Here is a 24,057-nt window from a genome sequence, read left to right as displayed (position 1 = left end):
ATAAGAAACAATTAATCAATTAATCAGTAAAATAATCGGCAAATGAAACGACGGTGAACGTAATCGCTGGAACTCAGAACGGTTGATCTTTCGTGTGGAGTTCACATCGTTGACCAATCGCGAACCATCTTGACAGAGCTGACGTTTGAGGGAATGGAGAGCTGGAGCGTCCAACGTGTAGGAAGCTATTGGTCCTTAGTAGCCGTGTTGCACCATCCAGTTTTATTTAACTTCCTCTGTCTGAGAATAAACTGCTCCACAAAAGAGAGAGGAGGTTTGCAGACCAGTTCTGAGTCAAGACTCGACGGTACAAATGCATTTTTGAATAAACTGACTGCTAACTGACCGTTAGAAAGCTGTAGCTAGCTCCTTTTCCTCTTCCAGTAACTTTTTAATCACACCATAGCCACTGAAAAGTCTTGATTCCGATTGGTTGGAAGGTGTGGTTTAGCTTTTGGTAACCACACACCTATGACTTGTTTGCCACTGTAATTGAATGCGACGGTATTAACTTGCAGGGGAAGACGGCAACAGCTGAGCCTCAGTTTAAAAGCTTGGAGGTAGTGTTATTTTACACGACCACGACCAACAACCAAAAAAAAAAAAAATGAAAAACTGAGAGCTACTGTGACTGCCTAGCACTGGCATGTCCTGCGCTTGCTATTGGTTAGCGGCTAGTTTGCCGGCTACAGTAGGTCACCAACCAGTCCCTCAGTTGCCAGGCCTCTAGCACCACCTGTTTCGCAAGGACATGCAGATAAACGTCACTGTGCAGATTTCCAGAGTAACCAGGCCTTACAGCCACTAACATGGTTTCTTTGCACCATCAGCACACACCTGCATTTTGAGGACAAAAAGCCATGACAACGTTTATGCTGCATTCATGTCCTATCAGAGTTTCAGTAATTGCCAGTTTCCCCACTTGTAAAAAGTGTTCGCGATAGCATCCGAGTCATAATTGCGACTGTGAGAGTCGAATTTTTCTGAAAACTCCGATATATCGGACTCAGCATTAAAAAGTGCAGAACGTCCACAGTCCAAGGTAATCAAACGCTGAAATGTGATAGCTGTAGTGCTAAATGGTACATCCAGCTCACTAAAACCTCAGCAAAACAGCCGTCACTCAACGTCATTGCACTTTGTTCAAATTACATTCCTGTACAGTGGGGACAATCTGCTCGCTAGGTAGCATGACGCTCTTTGATGAAATACAGCCAATGGTTGTTTCTCTCTATTTTGTTTTGTCAGTGTTTGTTGGTTAAGGCAGCTGGAATCTCCAGCAAGGAGAGAGAAGCGGCGGCGGACCGAAAGCCGCCATCTTGAGTTGTCCAACGACCTGAACGCACACAGGTCGAACATATGGGAAACTTAATTTCCTTCCCTCCCACACAGAGAACATCTGGGGCATTGGCCCGAGAACATCTGGGGCTCATGGGAAAATGGCGTTCATTAAAGGCTACAAAACATTATAAAGAATATTAGCTGTTTTTCAAAAAACTACCGTCCGTATCTAAATATAAGAAGCGCGCCACACGACATACTGTTGAGAAAGGCTCTGTTCCAAGGCCGGATCTTTGGTTATTGGTGTAGTTGGAAATGTCGGTGGGATTTTGATAAGGTTTTCTTGCTCCTGGAGCAGAACCCGAAAGTTCTGGTTTCACTTCAGACCTCCATACAAAAACATACCACAGAAGTGCGAAAGCAGTCCAGTAGGGTTATGAGGAGGGGGATTCAAACGAGCAAAACCTGTGTGAAAACAGCCTCTGTTGAATCATTCAGGATCTGTGTGTGTGTGTGTGTGTGTGTGTTGCCCTCTAGGCTGAAGCCCAGAACAGCAAAACAACCCGACATGCAGTCTCTAGAGTTTTCCCCGATCTCTCCGCCCTGAGGTTAACACCACACACTGCTGAGTTCACACACACGCAAACACTGCACAACTACATCTGCCTGCAGGACTCTCACTCTTTTCTTATCTCCCTCCCGCTTTTTCAGTATTTCCCCTCACGTTTCGTCGTCTGCGCGTCACTTTGTACAACCTGTCGAAAGACATTCAGCTCTTCTCTGTGTCTGTCCCTGACCCCCTCCGCTCTGGAGACGCTCCCTCCGCTCTTGCAGAAATGTCACCTCCTTCCTTGTTTCTCGCTCTCTCAGAGAGGAAACTCAAGGCGACTGACAGTGATAGAAAGGAAAGACAGCTGTGCAGCTTAGAGATGTGTTTATTTGTGTGTATGCAGGGTGAGAGGGAGGCAGAGGGGTTTAAACAGGAAGTGCTTTGTAGATATAAACGGCTTGCACTCCTCTCTCGTTCTACCCTCCATCCTTGCCACAGTCGCCCTGGAAGCCACTCAACTTTAAACTAGTTTATGTTTACAGTTGTTCAAACCTAAAATCCTCTTTATGCTCTTGTGTTTTAATTCCAGCACTGGAGACCTTGTCGGCTCTGGAATGAAGGTCACAGTGTAAATCCCACATCATTCGCATTAACTCTAATAATGGACACGAACGCTCTCTCTCACATGCATTAAGTGAGTGTCTCTCTCTCTCTCTCTCTTTCTAGCTCTTCTACTCATTTTGTACCTAATAGAACGGCCTGCTTCTTCTCTGGTGAAAACGTGAAAGCACACAGAATTGCTGGGTAAATTAGCATATTGGCCCCAATGTAGGTCAGCCCCCACTACAATGCTACGGACTCCTTGACACTCGTCCTGTTGGGAAGGTTCCTCTGAAAAACCATTAATCCAGGGAGGAGCAGGTCCTCACCACTGAAGCCTTTTGCCTCGTATAAGTGAAATATTTAAATACGTGAAACCCGCACTTGCGTATCCGTCGGTCGCAGACTCTCACTCGTCAGGATCATCGTCCCTGACAGCGTTTTTCAGACCTTCAGCTCATCATCTGTGACGGCTGTAACTCTTGGCCGTTTGACGGATTTTCTCCCTGCTTCATTTCTGCGGTAAAGACGTCGGGAGACGATGTGAGCTGGCTTCCACCCCCTCGTGAATTCATTTAAAAACACGTTGCGCCAGCCTTCAGAAACTCCTGCGGGTTAAACTGGACCGACCGAACGCTTTCGGGGCTCTCTCTGACTAACTCGGAAAGACTCACCATAAACAGACTGAAAACCCTCGCCAGCCCGGCAACATTAAGGCTACAAACGACCCATAATGCAACACGCTCTGTAGAAGACCACAGTTACGCTGATACCTTTGCCATTAAAAAGAATATTTAATGTTGTCATTACGTAATTCCCTAGTCCTTGAATATAAGATGACCCTCACTTTCTCAAACCTAATAATTTTCATCTTTTTGTACTCGGGTTAATGTAAATTGGCTCTTGTGAAAAAAAAAAAAAACCTGTGCCCAAAAGTGTGAATTTACCTGTCTGTGCATTTTAACAGTCCTAATGCCAACGTTTGGCTAATGAAGAAACCCGCTGAATATCGTCAAATCCTTTTCATCATAAACTTTGCATAAAGCAGCAACATCACTGTTCTGTCACTGACTGACAGTCGCACTGACTAACAGAAAGACAGCAGCAAAAAAAAAAAAACCCCAGATACTTTAAACAACATCCTTGTCTTCGTCTTATCTAGAAGCATCCAGAAACACCTCTTGTGTCGCTCCTCAAGTCTCTAAACAAACATCCACTGCAGAAAACTGCCCTTGTAATGTCAGTTTGTGTGTATGTGTTACTGGCAGTGCACTATGAAATATACTCATGACCTGCAAATTTGCAACTCTTAACGAGCGCCCTAAGGTAGTTCATTTCTCGCAGCTTCAAAGTGGAGCTGCACAGTTTTAAAACCCCGTTGTGAACTAATACAATAACGGATAAAAAGGCCACATTTTCTATGAGAATATTGTTTGATTTATCGCGTTTATTTTGCACGAGGTGGACCGTGCATCAGTGAGCCCTTTCTGTGCGCTTTCCGATACCCTGGATCAGTGAAGTGTGTCTATGTGATAAGAAACACGTGTCAACTTTTGGAAACGCTGAAGAAATTGCACTAGATCCAATCTAGGGAGAATGCACTCGCAACCTTTATGGAAAAGTGACTCAATCGTGAAAACAAAGTGCAAAACTTCCAGCACATTTACGTAACGCGGCACAGGTCCTGAGGGGGCTTACTTAGTGTGCTGCTGACACTGACGCAATGCACTACATACCCCCCCCACATGAATGCTGCCCTTGTAAAGCCTCCTGTGTTGTAGTGTTGTCCAAAAAGTGTTGATACGTCGATGCTTTAGTCATTTTTTGAGGCTGTAGGAATGTATTATATTATAAAGCGTTTCTGTAATATCGCTTGCGTCTGTTTTGGGAAGCTCCTCCAGGGCCGAGAGACTAACATGTTGAAAAAAATTTTTTTTTTTTTTTTTTTTAAATAACGAATGTAAATTCGCGTCGTCTCTCTTGCGGTCGCACGAATAAACTCCTGACCGACAGCTGTGATGAGGTGGTGTGCGTTCCCGGAGAGCTGCGGCACCAGTAGCGGAATGACACTGGGAGACAGAGGGCCCTCAGTGGCCCTAATTGCTTTGCATGCACACACACACACACACAACCGCAAACAACCTCACAGAAATCACAGGGGATACATTGTCATTAGTCTTGACCGGTTTCCAGGAGCACGGTGTAAACAAATCATTGTCCACTTCTCGGCACAGCGGGGGGGGGGGGGGGGGGGGGGCAGAGAATTAGAGCGAGTGGAGCATAGAACAATAATGCAGAGGAACACGACGGAAAAAACATCAAAGTGGTGCCGAATGGAAGAAAAGAAGAAAAACAAGGATTGGATAAGAGGAAAGACAAAAGAAAACACAGCACAGGGTTTCAGACGAAGAGTGAGATAGGAGAGGAGGAGGAGGCAGAGCGGGATAAGAAACCCACATGGCACTCTGTCTGAGAGGGACAAAAATAAACTCAGTCACTCGTATCAAACATAAGCAGGGCTCCCACTGTGGCCTTGTTATGAAATTCCATGACTTTTCCATGACTTTCTATAATGGAATGGAAGCACATCTGTGCACTTTTAATTTTTACACTTTTATGGTTTGCTAAGCTGCTTCTCAGCTCATGATGAATTAGAGGGGGGGTAAGTGGCCTGTTTTACAACTCAGCCGAAAACCACCAGCAGCTGTGAGATACTTGTCAGCCAAGCTACCAGCACAGCCGGTCAGTGGGTTGGTCCACCGCTCTGGTCCGGAGCGAAACATCTCAACGGATACCGGGCGGACGGCCGTTCGTGGTCCACAGAGGATGTATCCTGGGGATTTCGGCAATCCCCGGATGCTTCGTTTGGCACCTTCATCACATGAGAGTTTTCACTCATCCTCTGACATATCTCAGCTTCTGCTGTATGAACTAATGAACTAACCCTAGTTACAGACATTTTTGATTCCAAGACAACAAATCCTAAAGACTTTGGTGATCCCCTGGCTTTTTTTTAATGACTTTTTTTTAACACTTTTTTACACGTTTAGAGAAATAACATGGTGTAAGTAGAGGAGTATAAAACAAAGAACTGCTTCCGGTGTCGGTGTGGAGCTCTTGGTGTTGATGATCAGGTCGTACTGTAATAACTGTATATTTGATGTGTCTTTGTTTGGGGACACACTCACTGTTAGGTCCCCAGTGTTATTTTGAGTTGTACTGGAATCCCCGTAAATGTGATATACTTAACATGAAATGAAAAACTATATATCTTGTATCTTAGTATGATGATGAATAATAAGCATCCAAAATCTTAATTTACTGCTCACCACAGAGAAAACTACCAAGTGTCCATTATATAGAAAGTAGTGACTGAGTGAGAGAGGGAGGGATTTCGGACACAGCCCTACTTCACGTCTACACAGGATGCGTTTCAGGCCGACTTCAGCCCTGCTCATTATTTTGAATGGAGCCCGTCCGCCGGCGCACCAGGGGCGCCCACGCAGGGTTGCCCCGGCAGAAAAGTCGAACCAGACTAAACTTCTACCGCAACGCAGCGTCATCCAGCACAGCGCTGCACTGGCCAGATAAGTGCGAGCCCACATTACGGGTGGACACAGTAACACCGACGCTGTACTTCTACGATCACTCGCGGTGAAAGATAAAACAGTTGCTGCCGGGATGAATCCTGTCTGTGAGTATTACCAACCTGCTTTGGTGTCTGATTGGCCTTTAAACTCATTAATCTGTTGCTCCATCTGGACTTTCTGGTTCGTATTTAATTGTCTCACCGGCACTCTTCGACAACACGCCCACACCACCGCAGCCCCGTGCATTGTTTTAACAAAGGGCTGCTTTTGGTCTGGACGCCTGCTTAGTCTTGTTACTCGTGGAAAGGACTTAGACGACCCCAGTGAACGCATTGACGCCCATTTCACTCCACAAAAATCTATAGCATTCCACCACCTGAGTGTCCAGTGGAAACCCTGCAGTAATACTAAACACATCCGCGGGTCAAACTCTGAGACATCAAGGCTCTGTGCTCCAAACACAACAGCAAGAGAGACGGAGAGAGAGACCGTGTCCTTCAGCGCTCGGACAGCGGGCAGTCGGGCAACGCGCAGGCCTGTCAGACAGACGTCCAACCATGGCTTCTCCTGAAGGAAAACCTTTCCTGACGGCGTGTCTGGCCGTGTGTGTGTGTGTGTGTGTGTGTGTGTGTGTGTGCGTGCGCGCGCGTGCGTTTTCACTCACTCGTGTGCAGCCTCGACCGTTAATCCCGCTCCACTCTCCCAGGCCTGACTGGCGTGTCTACCACAAAGCGCCGTGTTTGCCTCCCGGCCTGTTAAGCAGTAATGCTGTAAGCTAATTGCTGAGGGTTTGCTGGGGGAAATTAATATAGCAGCCTGAGCCTAATGTGTTTAACTTGATTGAGATTAACGTCCCTTTAACTAACTCTTTAATACGTAATGAAGCAGCGCTCCGGCAGCCGCTCCAGCTCATACAAACCGAAGTGGCTATGGCCTGAATAACAATGCATGTGTGAGTGAAACAATCCTGAATGATGGGGGAGAAACTGTCCAACGGATCCAACGGATTTTTAGTTTCGTTTTGGCGCATTTCTGGGTGTTATTGCATTAAAATGGAAGACGGTCTTTCTGCATACACAATACTCTATTGGAGAGATATTCTAGGTTTTACCCAATTTCCCAACTTAATTTGTATTAGCTACAGAGAAAAAGAAAGTTTGATAAGCCTGTCTTTGCTTTGCTTTACTCTGCTACAGCTCAAGTTTTTCTCTGCGGTCCGGCATCCTTAAGGACTACCAGGAGGCCTCTCTCTAAAGCCAAAGCACATATAATTGTTTTCTTATTAAACTAGAGAAGAAGGAAGAGTTATTTCTGGCACAAAGGGTCAAGAGGTGACTGGCTGCCGGAGTCTTTTCAAGGCTTAGATGGACATGAAACTCTCCCAGATGTATCATCCGCACAAGAGATGCACTGACAGGTTTTGGTTGTTAGATAAAAAAAAAGTTTCAGACACGAGTTTGTGTAATAAGGTAACTAGGACTGTGACAAAGCACCTCAGTGGTAAAAACATCCAAGTGACAGGCACGAAAGCCTCAGCGTTAAAGCACCCAGTGGTTTAAATCCAGTCAGATCCTGGGTCAGTTTTTATGTTCCACGTTGCAACAACTAAGCGCTTTCAGTTTACCACAGCTCTCTGTCAGTCTGCCTCTACCATAACAGTGTCACCGTGACCCACGGTTGTAGGATTTACCACCATTCACCCGAGGCTGGAATACCAACCGGGCAATGTGGGCGGCTGCCCTGGGGGGGGTTTCTAACAGTTGGGGCAAATACAATGTACCAGCATCCATGGTACGAGTAGAATGGGAACATGCCGTGCCGTCTCTCTCCCCCCAATTCCCTGTCTGCCTCCGTGCTATCAATTAAAAAGAAAAATATCTTTTAATAATGGCTCATTTGGCTTCAGAAGCCTGGAGACTTTTCTCAGCCCAATCGCCAACCAGGGTTTAACTAACAATATTTATTATCAATGAATATTCCAATTATTTTTTCAGTGAATTGATCGATCATTTAGTCTATGAAATGTTAAAAAAAAAATTGTGGAAAAAAAAATTGTAGTAACAATTTCTCTGAGGCCAAGGTAACGTCTATCTGACAGACTTAAGATATTCAATTTACTGTAATCTATGAAAAAAAACAGCGAATTGTCACATTTGAGAACCAAAGAAAATTTGGAATTTTTGCTTCAAAAATTACTGAAACAACTGATCAATTATCAAAATGTTTGATGGTTAAGTTTCTGTCAATGGACTAATCATTGCAGCTCTGTCACCAACTCGGGAGATAGTTCCCGTATTGTTGACGGACACTTTCAAATGGAAGTTTGCATTAGGAAAAATAAACCTATGAACTGTAGGATCTGAGTTGAACCAATTTCCACCTTCACGGTCTTCTCCTTGAAACACGGCAGAAACGCATTTACACTGGCTCATCTTTGTGCGCACGTACAGTACTTTATGCGCGTGCCGACATTTCGTTCTCGGGTGATTTTACATTTCTCAGTTCGTCCACGTCGGTGCTAAGTGTTGAAACTGTTCCACGGTCCATTCAGCATGGTAAATAAAATGTCATCTGCTCCTCCTGGTGTTTCAACACTCATCTAGAGCGCATAGACGGACTATGAGACAATGGGCCCTTGGGCACAGACGTGTAAATAAAAAGGCCCCCCACCCCTCGTACGAAAGAGCAAGACCCAAAGACTGAAAGAGCAACAACAACTAGCGTGTTTTGCTTCTCTATGTGGTGGTTTTGCATCTTTCAACAGTTGTTTTGAAAGATGCCCCGGGGGACCAAGGGGTTAGGGAGCCCGCGGGCCCAGTTGGCTTGTTCAGCAATCCATCCATCATGCTGTGCGGCTACATATTGCTCGAGACCCTGCAACTTTGTTCCTGCTCCTGGTGCGGGATCCCAAAATTTCTACAGATAATAAAACACGTCAGGTTGAATTTGGTGGACTGCGCATAAATTGATCAACAAGGCAACTAGAAGCTTCAATGAAGAGCTGGAACGTGATGATACAGAGCAGGTACGATACTCTGAGACAGTGTGGAAAAATACCATTTCACAACTTTAAAGCTACTTATGGGGAAAGAAAAGGGGGGGGAATGATGAAGATGATGAAGATGATGATGATGATGATGACCAGTACCTACTGTACATACAGGCTGTTGCTAAATATGCAATTATTGCCTCCATGCAGCAGGTTCAGAGCTGGTAGACTGAACAAGGACGCCTTAATTGCCCGTGTGTGTGTGTGTGTGTGTGTGTGTGTGTGTGTGTGTGTGTGTGTGTGTGTGTGTGTGTGTGTGTTTCGTTGGGGTGATCTGAAAAAAATAGGGGTGTGTGTGTGTGTGCGTGCCTGCATGTGCGCAGAAGGTAATGTGTGGGCACGTGTGAGCATGTGTCGTCGTAGTAATGTGAGCTGTTCAGAGGAAAACCTCGCCCTTTCTCTTCATTTCAACTGGTAACCTCAAATAAATTCCCCTAAAATGAGTAGGTGTGTTGGTTTCATCTTACTTACGGTGTGTGTGTGTGTGTGTGTGTGTGTGTGTGTGTGTGTGTGTGTGTGTGTGTCTCACATCTCACCATCTCACCCTCCATTCGGCTTTGACACTGTCAATTTTGTATTTATGAAGTGAAAGAGAAATTATAATGAATCTTTTCTAAGAAACCACTGAAAACTGTGTACGTCTGGTGTTTTTGTGTCAAAATTCTAAAAGACAAGAAATTAAAGTTTTATTCATTTTCTTGCTTGTGATCGACTGTTTTTACTTTGACTGGTGAAATATTTGTGTGCGTACGCACAAAAAAAAAAAAGACAGACTGTTGTATCACCGCCATTTCAGTGGACACACAAGGCAGTTCACCAGCTCGGGGAGGGCCAGAGTGAAACCGGAACTTCCAGGTTCAGTTCAGAGCAAGAAAAACCTTATCAAAATCCCACTGGCATTCTCAACAACTCCAACAACCTAAAATCCAGGCCTGGAACAGAGGCTTTCTCAACAGCGTGTCGTGTGGCTCGCTTCATTTGTTTAGATAAAGATGGTCGTTTTTTGGAAAAACCATCTGGTATCGTTGTTTATATTTCTGTTTTATTAGCAGCATCTGACAAACGCCGTTTCCCATAAGCCCTAGGCATTCGTGGGCGACACATCAGCTAGCTCAGGCATGTCTCTAATGACAGCAGGAGGGAGAGAAACGGACGCTGCGGAGGTAGACAGCAGAGATTACAACTAGAAAGGTGAAGAAAAACGACTTTAGATGAGAGCATTGGTGTTTCATGGATACGTACAAATACCTGCTATTGTAGTTTTTTTTTTCCTGGGAGCTGTAGTTTTCATCTCTGCTCACAAAGCAATCGTTGTTTAACGTTGTTAACATCGAAGCGGAGGTTTACATTATGGAAAGTAAACTCCTGGTAGACACTTGACTTTTTCCGAGAGGCTGCTGACAGAAACGCTGAATGAGAGATTGCGTTGAGTTACAGAGGCTGGTGGAGACGCTGGGTAGCCCCGTAGTGACGTCAGGACTTCGGCTCTCTGTGTCACAGCAGTTGACCGTTAAGCTCGTAGGCAGCCAGCAGAGCAATATCATGGCAGGGGGTGTGTGTGTGTGTGTGTTTGGATTCCAGCTGGCAAAAACTCTGCTTACATTTTCAAAGCACGTGGTTGAGGACTAATTTATTTATTCAACTCTTATCCCTTTTCTCCTGATCTAACAAGAAGGAGCTGACGCTCCTCATCTCATATATATATACACACACACATATACACATATATAATATATACATTATATATTTATTTTATATATAAGTATAATTATATATATATATATATATATTATTATATTTATATAATTATATAAATATATATATATATTATATATTTATATAATTATATATTTATATAATTATATAATTATATATATATATATATATATATATATATATACACACACACACACGCACAAACACACAACATTGGAATGAGGTCGTACAACACGTTAGAAAATCAGAAGTGTTTATAGTTGTTTGAAGGTGGAGTGAAAAGCCACCCGTCATAAAGAGCGCAGGTGGGGGGGGCATGATGTTATTTAATATGGGGATAACGACGCATCTTTTGAGACGCTCTCCTGTCCTGGATGACATTCACAGCATTCGCACTCGGTTGAACAGTGACAGCAATGGTGGTTGAACAAATGAAAAAAGACCAGTGCACCTTCTCACCTCCACGGCATGAAGTGCCTGCGTGACAACTACAGATGTGGTCGGACGCAGGAGAGTGGAAAATGTCCATTATAAAATCACAGAGCTCAAAACGTTGTCTTCAAGCTGTTTGTTTCATCTGACCAACGGCCAAAAACCCAAAGATTTACTCAGTTTGCAATTCTCAAAACCAACAACAAGCAGTGTATGCTCACGTTTTCTAGGCTGGAACCAAAGAAAGTTTGGAACTGGAAAATAGTAGCAGAATAAACTGATTCCGACTAAGAATCTGACCAAAAGTTTCAGCCCCTGACAGGTATTGATATTCTGGCACATTTAGGCCGATCCTGAAAGGTGTGGAGGTCGGATACCGAGCCCTGGCTGCCACAGCTGGCCGCGCCTGTCACCGACATCACTCCTCTCATCTGTCCATCCTGTCAGCCGCTTCCTCCCCGGCGGCAGTCAAAGGACCCTCTGTGCAGCTGGGTCTTCCAGATGGGGCCGCAGCGCAGGGCGAGGACGAGACCCTGGCAAAAATCATCACCCCCCCCGTGACCCAACCGCTGACGTGATATATGGAGCTTGGTATCAGCATCGGATGTGGAAAGGGCTGAGAAGGTCATAAAACCTCGGAGGCAACTGAAGCATCGGCCTCTCTCCTTCGGCCGTCTTTAACGTCACAGAAATCGAAGGACTCAGATCATTTACTTAAGTAGAAGTACTAAAACCACAGTGTAAAAATACTCCATTACAAAATTAAAAGTGAAAGTTCTTCTCAAATGGAAGAACAGAAGGTTTTTCAGCAAAATTTACTTAAGGTGTTATAAGCAGAAGTATTTGTTTTGCATTAATTCAGCCCCTGAAACTGATAAACTGATATATTATAATAAACTACATCATTAATACTGACGCAACAACGTATGAGAAGCATTTTACTGCTGTAGCTGCTATGGATGCAGCTACTTTTAACTACTCAACATACAGTCTAGTGCGCTAATGATTAATCAGTTAATCAACTAGACACCAGATAATTAAACTGCAACTATTTTTATAGATCAATATAATCATTTTAGTCATTTCTTTTAAGCCAAACATTTGATGGTTACGGCTTCTCAGATTTGAGAAATGAATGCTTCTCTGTGTCACAGGTGACAGTCGAACCAGTACTTTTGGGTTTCGGACTGTCAATCTGACGCTTTATAGACGAAACAACTAATCGAGAAAACAACCGGCGGATAGATCGATGTTGTTGGTTGCAGCCCTAGTACGGTTGGGTTATTTAGTCCAGCGGTTCCCAACCTCGGGGTCGAGCCCCGCTGAGGGGTCTCAGGATAAATGTGAGGGGTCGTAAGATGGTTAATGAGATAAAAACAACATTCTGACACACACATCTGTTTTCAGTTTTTAGACTTTTCTCTAATCCTCAGTTGGGTTTTTTTTGTTTGTTTTTTTGGAGAGAAATACTGCACAATTTGAACAGTTACTGACATGAAACCGTGAGAAGTTTAGAGGGGAAATGGCTCTCGACTCACAGACACAACTACACACTGATGGAGCAGAAATAAGGCGTCCCGAGCCAAAACGGTTTCTTTAATCCTGAACAATGTGTTGCAGCTCATACGCTCACCGCATGTTATTTAAGCTGTGAAATACAGTAGAGCGAAAATGGCAAATATTTGGCTCTGAACTGTGGTGGAGTGGAGGCATCGAGTAGCATAGCATGAAAATACTCGAGTAAAGTACGAGCACTTTGATATTGTACTTGAGTAAAATGTGCCTGGCTGCACTCCACCGCCGCTGGTAAAGGTGACCCATCACCTGAGGTGGTCAGGCTCCTACTGGGCGGATATTTTAGACGTGAAAGGTAATGATCCCCAAGCAGGATCCCCCCCCCCCACCCCTGCATCCCCACCCTGCTCCCTGATGGGGTCCAGTGACCTGCAACCTGAGCAGGGGGGTGAGGCTGGAAAAGCATGATGTCACCATGACGCCGGTCGGTGGGTGAGGGGTCTTTCCTGCATAAACCCGGACTAGTCGCACTGCACAGGTTCGAGTACAGCCTGAGGAAATTCACTCGCAGTGAGAGGTTGCGTGGTGTGTACACGCCCGCGGGACAACCGCTACAACATCCCGGTAGAATCCCTGTTATGGGAGACTTTATTTCCGGGGTGTTAAGTCCTCAAAGCTCATTCTTTCAGGGGGAAACGGATCCTTCAGGTGCGTGTCGCGTCTGCACGGGTCCCCACGCGGCGACGTTCACTGTCACACAGAAGCACCGAGCTCGGGCGTCAGAAGTTTCCCCCTCTCCTAGCGCAGCTATCCTGCCATCTGAGAATGTGGTCTGGCTACTTTGAAACCAAGTCAAAGGGGACGAAGACGGAGAGATTGTGGCATTTAAGGAGAAAGAAAAAAATGTGATGTCCCTGAAAAGGGGCACGCGAAATGAGCCGAAGCGCCGCGAGATGCGCTGCTTTCATACATGTGCGCAAAAACCCATGTGGCCTCGGAGGACGCAGGGGAGGTGGACCGGTCTGTGAACCAGGCAGAGCCTAAATTAAAGCAGACTTCAATCATCCCTGAATCTCTGTCTAATTTTTCACTCCAGCTGATTTCACCGCTGATCTCCCGTAAGAGACATTTCACCTGTTGAACCATCCGCCAACTACATGACCATGACTATTTTTGGCAGCGTGTCTCCGAAGGTGCTGTTTTTCACCATCATTTGGCCATCTTGAACAAAATGGTTCCAGTGGGGCTTTTCGTTTTCTCTCCACGGGCTTAAATTCCCACGAGAGGAGGAGGGTTCGCGGGGCAAAGCGAGGCTAAAACAGCACTGCGTGTACGCCAGGTCGTGATTTCTTTACCTTTATGATGCTGCTCCGGCGAGGTGCCGCCTTCACCGACTCCAGGAGGACGGCGTCGGCGTCCTGGCCGCCACCGGGGAGGATGACACCGCTCCGCCGGCCGCGGGACGCTCTCGGCGGGATGCAGTCCGGCACTCCGTCGCTGCACAGCCCGTCTCCATATCCATCACGCTCAGACATTGTCGGTGAGGGAGAGGGGGCTCGATTTGGGGAAGAAAAAAAAGAAGAAAAAAAAGAAAAGAACAAAAAGAAAAAGAAAATTAATCGACCCGTCGGATCTGACCCGAATAAAGTTTAACTTGGCGGTGCGTGGCTGCCATTGAAAGGAGGAGCGGGTTCTGAAGCATCAGCAGCGACGGCGGCAGCAGCTCGGTCGCACTGAAGGAAACTAATCACCCCAGTCTCGTTAATTGCGATCAGATCCTCATTGTCACCGGGCACCGAGCCGCGCTGACTTCAGGCTGTTGGTTCGAGCCGCTCTCCACAGTCCATTCCCGCTCCACCGAGACGCGTCTCCGCCGAAATCACAGCATCGCACGCAGGTACGGTACCGACTTGGATGAAGACCGGACCGGTGCGCTCCCCGCGGACGCGCAACAAGTCTTCACCGTTCCGCGTCTCGCCTCTCGCCGTCGGGGCGGTCAAGACCAGCGAGTGCGTGGCGAGAAAGGATGAGAAGCGAGGTGGTGTTGGTGGAAAAGGGGGGGGGTGTTTGAAAACAATCCAGCGTTGGCTACGAGGCTACCCCGAAACCCCTTCTCCTTCCCCTCTCCCCAAGACACATCGATGTCAAAGTGCAGAAAGGAGCCAAGTTGCGCTGCGGCGGGCGTCAGGAAAAACGGCGGATCCGCTCTGCTGTCCCCGCGGAGCGCAACTGCCCGGACCGCACACGGCTGCCACGCTCGTCTCCGTTGTACTCCGGGCAACAACGGCCGAGTTTTGACGAGGTCAGGGAACACAATTGACAGTCGTACCGCCTCCAACCCGCCACCCCTCCCTTCGTCCCTTCCGCCCGACTCCGCCTACGCGCCGCCCGAAGTCGTGATTGACGCGCGGAGCGGCCAATGCGCTCGGCCGCTGGGAGATTTGGAAGCGGCCGGAGCCTCTGATAGGTGGAGGTGTCGAGTCCCAGGTACCGAGAGAGACCCGCCCTACTACTTTATAAAGACCACCGATGAGGCAGTGGGAGCTGGGGGGGTGATGAATGGACGTTGTTTGATTGTGTTTATTACCGAAGTGAGTCCAAAGCCACCTGTGCTGCTTTTATACTCAGTTGCTCGATTAATCAATAAGTCAAGGGACAGAAAATGAATGGACAACTACACCGATGATCAGTTAATCGTTTAGGCCGGTTTTCAAGCAAAAAGCGCCTCAAAAGCGAACTGAACTTTCTGCATTCCCTTGTCTTACATCACGGTAAACCGAACATTATTATGGGCATTTCTGACTAATTTCTGACGTTAAACAGATCCAACTGTTATAATCTGTCATTAGGTTAATTAAAAAAAATGATAAAAACAAAAATAAAAGCCAAACATAAAGTGAATGGAAGTGAAAAAACTCCCACATTCCAAAATGTACACAAAAATTGGGTCTAATAAAATCTAATCAATAGAACATGACACTGACAGAAGATTGGGGAATAAGGGCAGAAGCCCATTCGAGTGAGCAGAGGTCTGGGGTCGAAGCCATACCTGCAGATAAACAAACGAAACATCAATAAGCTGTTCCCTCTCCAGATGCAAGCAATCATTCCAAAGGCGCAGGTTTTGAGAGTCAAACAAAGCATCGAGCTTTTCAAGGTCTGCTTTGACCCATTTGGCTACGAAAAAAAAAAAAAATACCACAAAGCCAAATTGTCTTCTTTGTTGTGAGACTGTCTTTATATCCAGTAGTTTTGTGCTTCCTCATCTCTCTCTCCTCTCTCCTCCTGCAAGCGACAGGAGGAGAGAGGTGTTTCCTGCAGGTGTTTCTGCCCCCTGGTGCTGCAGAGTCTGGATCTGTGCCCGTAAACCACCTGCTGCCCCCGTGATCCTGCTCAACACCCACTGCTTCAAATATCATGATTATCATCTATTATTATATTTAGTTTTACAACTATTATCAGTTATATTATCGTTCTCATTATTGTTCTGCATTTTTATGTGGAACCTGTACTGTGCTGTGTTCTCTTTCCTCCCTCCTGACCCCCCCCCCCCCTTTTCTCTCTTAACCCAGCCGGTCAGGGCAGATGCCCCCCAACCATGAGCCGGGTTCTGTTCAAGGTTCCCACCTGTTAAAAGAGAGTTTTTCCGCGCCGCAGTCGACAGATGCTTGCTCACGGGGGAATGTTGGGTCTCTGTAAATATAACTATGACCAGTAAGGTCTATATGAAAACTGCCCCAAGATAACCTCTGTTATGATTTGGCGTTATATGAATAAAATTGAATTGAATTGAATTGAATCGAATCCCCAGGATGCACGCGAATTTAGATGTCTGAGATGCACAGCTGACCTCTGACCTTTTATTATTGTCCATTCGCAGTGGGTTCAGAGTGACAGGTCGACCGGTAAAGATTGGTAGGCAGTGTGGAGTTATAATAAAAGTGTGATAAATTATTAATCGCTGTGGCTGAATTGCGTTTTCTCTCTTGGGCCCCTTCCAGAGGGATCAGAGATCAGGGTCAGGGAGACAGCAACATCCCCGGAGCTGGCTGAGATTTAGTGTCTTGCTCAAGGACACATCTGCAGGGGTGGGCCGCCGCACATACAGACACTTGGACCCTGGTCGTCTTGATAATGTACAAGACAGGCCTACTTATAAAAATGTGCAATCAGGTCGTACGCCTACCTCTAGATATGCTAGGGGGTATGAAGGAAAGATTGTGGAGAAGCTTTGTCGTTGAAAGAATAGAAATTATGATTTGGTTAAAAAAAAAGGGTACATCAATTAAGTATATATATATGTGTATATATACTTAATTAATATATATATTTATGTACATATATATCGATCTTCTAATGGCTTCTTCCAGTATGCTAATGCTCCAGGTCACAAAGCAAAAGTTTCTCAAACTGGTTCCATGAAAACTCTTAATAATGAGTTAAGTGTCCTTCAGTGGCTTCCCCAGTCACCGGATCTGGATCCAGTAGAACAGGAGATTGTCAGAATGAATGTGCAGCTGACAAAATCTTCAGAAATGATGCGATGCAGTCGTGTCAACCTGGACCAGAATCTCAGAGGAAAGTTTCCAATGTCTTGTGGAATCCAGGCCACGAAGACCTGATGCTGTTCTGAGAGCAAAGGGGGGAACTACCCAGCATTATAGTGGTGTTCCTAATAAAGTGCTCGGTGAGTGTATCTACGTATATTCGTTTAAAGGGAAAATAAACACACAAATTACGACTGGCTTTCATTATTTGAATCATTTCATTCAGTTCATTGCAAAGATTTGCAGCCGATGACCATGTGGTTTGTTAGCTTTTTTTTCCTAAGCTAAGTGGTCGCATCACCATTCAAAAGCACTTCAGTATATAAGTCAGTAAGCGAACGCAACGCAGTTAATACAGGTCGACGTTCAGCGCCGACGGTCTTCGGTTTGGTAGAACGTTCAGTCAGCTGACGTCCAGTTCAGTACAAAACTACCCCGACGCTCTACATTCACCGCATGTAAGGTTAATAGCTCAGCAGTCTCTGTTATTTACAACCAAGTCATCAGGCTTTCGCAGTCTTTTAATACACTTTGAACGGCGGGGAGTAACCTAACGTGAATCATGGAAGTTTGTACCTAATCGTGTGTATTCAACACACATCCTCCGACAGAAGCTCTGGCAGCTAACGCGATGCAAACTCCAGTCCGAAACAGCAGCTGGAGCAGTGATAACGCTAAACGAGGCTGCACACAATGTTAGCTCCGCAGGTGGAGAGAAATGACCTTTGTGTGTCCAAAAACATCAGCTGACAACACAGATTAAGCTGAACCGTTGTGTTGTTGTCATGCGCTCTTTCTGTTCATAACATCAGCATGTATGAAAATCCTGCTCTTTCCTCAGAATATACCAGACACTGGACATCTGCCAGATGTGCCGCATTAATGCATAAACTCATATTGGAGATGACCGCAGCGTAAACAGGCAGAGCTTCACTCCTGACAAACTGTGTCAATACAGGGTTTAATCAGCATTATCGATCGGCTACACAGGATCGTGAAAATAGACTCTGAGCGCCCGCTTAATTTTTGTTTCTCTGGAAAATCATAAGTGCAACAACGTGACGCATTTTCCATCCAAAGCCTTCAGTCTGCCCCTCTGTCAGCTGACACCGGTTCCCAAACTGAAACTCTAAACGTATGTCAAACGCAGAGCCTTGGCGAACATTCATTAATCAGCGTTAGAAAAACACAGTAACAGTGTGAGCTGTCTGACCTTACAACTGGAGTTTATTCCTGCAGTTTCGGTGTAAAACCTTCCACAGCCTTCATAAAATCCAGAGCTCTGACCAGATCACTGGAGCTAACAGCTGATTGTGCTCTCCGAGCCAACGGGCAGTTTTCCGTCTTCAGATACTGAACATTTTCCATTCATTAAGTTTGCAATTTGTTTAGTTTTGGGCAGAGAAACAACTTTTCATGTTGATCTAATCATGTGCCCTCAGTCTCTTCGGGTCGTTTTCTCCCCGTGCCCCATCTGATTATAAACAAAGTAAGTATTAAACAAACTGAAATACTGGCCCTAAGTGAAAAGTTGGGGGATCACCAAAGTTATTACAATTCATCCTCGGGGCGGCATGAATAAGCTACCTGCACCAAATTTCATGGAAGTCCATCCAATAGTTGCAGAGACATTTCACTTAAAAAACACAAAGGTCAGCCAAAGTCATCGGGATTCATCCTCTCAGGACCATGAATGTCTGTATAAAATTTAATGGCAATTTCATCCAATAGTTGTTGAAATATTTCAATCTGGACTGGGGTTATCCCTCAAAGCCAGGATGAAGGTTGGCACATGTGCAAAAAAGCACAAGTCCTAAATCCCACATGAACTTTGAGCTGCTTCTTCATATAGTGGAAACACTTTGAAGGTAGTTGAGTCTTGGCTTAAACTCACTGACTCCCCTGAATCCCCTGAATTATTTTTTGAAGGTGTTCCCGACAGAGTAGATATGAGGGCAGTATGAATGTGTGTGTGTGTGTGTGTGTGTGTGTGTTAGTGTGTGTGTGTTAGGACCTTGAGCCGCACAGCTGTGGAATGTGGTCAGGTGGTGAGGCCTATTAACGCATGGAGCTCGCCAGCAACACCTCACTGTTAGTATTTGTGACACCGGTGTTCATTCGCGGAAAGGGACCATTTGCAACGTTTGTCATTTCTCATTAAGATCAAGCCGAGAATAGGATGTGAAGACTCTCAGTTTTAACCACTTGTAGCATTACACACGTGCTACACACTAAATGCTTTCTCTATATGTGTGTGTGAATTATGGATATTACTGTGAGACTCAGTGGTATGCTACAGTTGTCTTCCCCTTTCATAGAGATTTTTGGGGAATAAATGATGCGGGAGCGCAGCCTGTCATACCTTAAAGGAAAAGTTTGGGGAAATGCGCTAACTGGCTTTTATTGCCGGGAGTGAGATGAGTATACGGCAAATATGAAGCCGCCACCAGCGGCCAGTTAGCTTAAGTTAGCACAGAATGGAAAAAGGTGGAATCGGCTAGCCTGGCTCTCTCTAAGGGTAACAAAATCCACCTTTCAACACCCCTAAAGCTCACTAATGAACACACTTTACCCCTCTTTTTTTAATCCAAGTAACCGCGATTTGTTGTTTTTACTCTTGTACTTTTGTACGGATTAAACAAACGAGATCTTACGTGGTTATGAGTGATCTTTAGAGGTGCTAAGAGGTGCTAAGAGGTGGACTACCTTTGGACAGGCTTTTCTTTCCAGTCTTTGTGCTAAGCTAAGTTATCCGGCAGCTGGCGAGGGCTCCATATTCAGATCGCAATTCGTAAGCACGGGAATCTTTCCATCATCACCTTCCCCACCACGACGTGAACCCAGCATTAGCACACGGACTACAAACAGGAGGAAACAGCCAGCAGATAGCTTCCGCCGCCTTCAGTAAAATTTGCTTCACTCTGTTCCTGCTCAAGTACTGATAAACCCCAGAGCTTTTAACACTGTTCATTGCTTTACCATTGCTAGTAAGAGCATCAGTAAAGTAGCTGCGTATGCTGCTTTACGTTTTCCAAGGCCAATTCTTAAAATACGCTTTATTGCTGGGAAATTTAGATCAGAAGATCGACACCACTTTCATATCTGTACACTAGATATGAAGCCGTCACCAGCAGACGGCTAACTTAGCTTAGCATAAGGACTGAAAACAGAGAGAAACAGCTAGCCTGACACTGTCCAAACAGAGGAATCTCACAGACGCCAGTTCAGTCAAAGGAATGACCAGAAACTGCACATGTAATTCATGCAGGGTATCAATAAGGAGGATAGATATTCTTGCTTTTAAACCTTCGACTATTGAATTAAATGCCTGGCTGCAAACCAACCAAATGTCCCTCAGGATGATGACAAGGTCGAAGTTGCTTCTATTCAAAATGAAACCACATTGAGCTTTCTGTTTATTTCTTACAGAATGTGAGTTTTATTCCGCGCTTATCATTGACACTTAAATGCCAGTTCACTTGGCCTTGCTGCAAAGTAATAAAAGATTTTGAGATGAGGTGACAGTGGAATAACAGGCCGCTGAAAAACACGGGACAAAAAAGAAAATGGTATTTTGATCCCAGGATGGAAAAGGAATGTGGCTCCATTTCCAAGGGTCCCTCTGCCGAAACTCGTGCGTCCTTGCTACGCTGCCACCACGGTGTTAGAAAGCCAGAGCAAAGGCCTTTTGGAGTGTGTGTGTGTGTGTGTGTGTGTGTGCATGTCTGTGTGGTTGTGCACGTGTTTGTGCACATGTGTAAAGAATTTTTCGTGGTCAGTAGGCAGGTGCATGTTGGGTTTGGGTTTGTCTGCCAGTCTCCTCAGGACCTTGAAAAAAGAAAAAAAAACGTAATGCAGAGGAACAGGCCATCCTATCCTACAAACTCCTTCTCTTTATCATGTTAACATGGTCTTTAGACGTGCCCCCCCCCCCCCCGGGGCCTCAGTTTACTTTTGCCATATTTTTGGACCTTAATAAACATATTAGGGGTGGCTACTTGGCCGTTGTTTACTCCACCATTACTCATATAGACAGCTACAAAAACATTTAGCTGCAAAACAAGCTACAGTAATCCACTGCCTGGGTGGCTAATCGCATCGTAGCCCTGTTTCCCATACATTTACAGCAGCCGAGGGAACGTCAAGCCAAGCAGTCATTACATGGTTAGGGTTAGAAAACAGCACGCAAGCGATTATTCACAATCTCCACGCTTTTTGTTTCGTCAGAGCAAATTCTTGCTTCGGTTTCCTCTTGCCTTTTTAGTAAACGTCTCTCCAAATGGGGATATTTTTCTCAGTGTTTGCAGTTGTCTCCATGCAGATCCTCCACACACCAGCCAACACACACACACACTCACAGTGTTCTTGTGTGTGTGTATGTGTGTGTGTGTTTATACACGCAAATATGCACCAGGTGTGTGTGTGTGTGTGTGTGTGTGTAGTGGCGTTATCTGTGTGTCATGAAGTGTTCGGGATGCCCCATGGGCATATTTGCATGTAAAGAAGAACAGGTGCTGTGCACTTATCTTACACATATCCCATGTTTTGAGAATCTCTTTCTCTGTTTCCTGGATCATAGTGACAGCAACATCTCACACCTGCTCTCTAAAGCGCTCCTCGTTCACTAAACTGGTTTTCCAACAGCACATAGGATGAACAAAATCCTTCACTCTTTTGTCCAAGGGCGTATTATAGACGATATTTCCCACTGATGTTAATTCATTGTTAAGCATGATACATGACAAATCCGGTGAGGACATGAGATAAGACATCGGCGTCAAAAAGCATTCTCGTATTTTCAGTAGAAAATGCTCCTTCCTCAACTATGACGTTGGTCAACACTAGATGGCGCCATCGCCGCACAAATCAACACAGACAACCCAGGCAAGCCCACTGAGTGGATCATCCCTGTTCATGTTTGATGCTGTATGTATCTGTAATGTATTTAATGATCTAAACGCCTGAGTGGAGAGACTAAATCAGCACATTTGATGGGAAACCTTTAAAGCAAACCATCTTGTGGGCCCATTAACAAGTACGATCTTCTTCTTTTGACTTCTGCACATACAGTACACATTCACTGAGCGCTTTATTAGGAACACCTGTACACCGTCTAATTCATGCGATTATCCTGTCAGCCAATCACATGGCAGCAGTGCAGTGCATAAAATCCTGCAGATGCAGGTCAGAAGCTCCAGTTAATGTTCACGTCAAACATCAGAACGAGGAAAAAATGTGATCTCAGCGACTTTGACCGTGGCAGGATTGTTGGTGCCAGAAGGGCGGGTTTGAGTGTTTCTGAAACTGCTGATCTCCTGGGATTTTCACGCACAGCAGTCTCTGGAGTTTAGTCGGAATGGTGAAAAAAAGCAAAAAACATCCAGTGAGCAGAAGTTCTGTGGACGGAAACGCCTTGTTGATGAGAGAGATCAGAGGAGACTGGCCAGACTGGTTGGAGCTGACAGAAAGGCTGCGGTGACTCAGATAACTGCTCTTTACAACTGCGGTGAACAGAAAAACATCTCAGAATCTAACCTTGAGTCGGACGGGTTACAACAGCAGAAGAACACGTCAGGTTCCAGTCCTGTCAGCCAAGAACAGAAATCTGAGGCTGCAGTGGCCACAGACTGCACCAAAACTGGACAGTTGAAGACTAGAAAATGTAGCCTGGTCTGATGAATCTGGATTTCTGCTGAGGCAGCAGATGGTAGGGTCAGAATCTGGTGTTGACAGCATGAATCCATGGACCCGACCTGCCTTGTGTCCTCAGTCCAGGCTGGTGGTGGTGGTGGTGTAATGGTGTGGAGTTGTTTTCTTGAAGCACTTTTGGCCCCTTAATACCAATCAACCATCGTTTGAATGCCACAGACCATCTGAGTATTGTTGCTGAGCATGTGCTTCCCTTTATGGCCACAGTTTACCATCTTCTAGTGGTTACTTCCAGCAGGATAATGCTCCAGGTCACAAAGCAAAAGTCGTCTGAAGCTGGTTTCATGAACATGACGATGAGTTCAGTGAACTTCGGTGGCCTCCCAGTCACCAGATTCTGAATCCAGTAGAAAAACCTTCGTGATGTGGTAGAACGGGAGATTGGCAGCATGAATGTGCAGCTAAAAAATCTTCAGAAATGAGGTGACGCAATCGTGTAAACATGGACCAGAATCTCAAAGGAAAGTTTCCAACATCCTGTGGAATCCAGGCCACGAAGACCTGAGGACATACACACATTCTGCCTATGGCCCAAGTATTGTAATGCATTTAATGTGTATGTCTTTTTATTGTCATTTCCTTCATTTCTAATCCGTTTCCCACCTCTGGAGACTGTTTCTTCTACTGCTGTTACAGGAAGGTCCCCCTCTGAGGATCAGTCTTATCTTACAAATGTATGCAATAATCATAACACCACAAGATAAAGCTGCGAGTAAAACTTTTACGCAGACTTTGGAAACAGCAGCTTGACAAAAAAAAAAAAAAAAAACTTAATTCAAACTCCACTTACTATTTTTTTTTCCAGAGCTTTCAACCACACTGTATGGTACTCATCATCACATGGAGTTTGCTCAGCTCGATAAGATGAAAAAAGGTGGTGGTTTAAGTCGTCTTTACAAGGTACAATGAATAAAGGCAGGAAGCGGACCTTGAGTTAAGTCTTGTTTTTGTTATGTTTTGGTTTGATTCTTTGCTTGTTTGTTTGGGCGAGGGGGGTCGAACTATGAAAAAACTATGTCTGTGCTTGTCTGACGCTGAATGTGCTTCCACAGGGTCCTCTGTACGTTA

At 45.3% G+C, this 24,057-nt stretch overlaps 1 protein-coding gene across 1 annotated transcript in view; it reads right to left on the bottom strand.

The window, feature by feature from the left end:
• plcl1 (phospholipase C like 1) overlaps positions 1–14,268 on the bottom strand; it is a 99,535-nt gene extending 85,267 nt beyond the window's left edge. The window contains exon 1 of the mRNA XM_040149223.1: positions 14,089–14,268. Within this exon, the coding sequence (XP_040005157.1) occupies positions 14,089–14,268 (180 nt within the window). The remainder of the gene's footprint in view (positions 1–14,088) is intronic.
• Positions 14,269–24,057: the final 9,789 nt, after the last annotated feature.

Source organism: Xiphias gladius, chromosome 16 (assembly GCF_016859285.1).
Source record: "Xiphias gladius isolate SHS-SW01 ecotype Sanya breed wild chromosome 16, ASM1685928v1, whole genome shotgun sequence".
Taxonomy (NCBI): domain Eukaryota; kingdom Metazoa; phylum Chordata; class Actinopteri; order Istiophoriformes; family Xiphiidae; genus Xiphias; species Xiphias gladius.
This window is presented reverse-complemented; position numbering and strand designations above follow the sequence as displayed.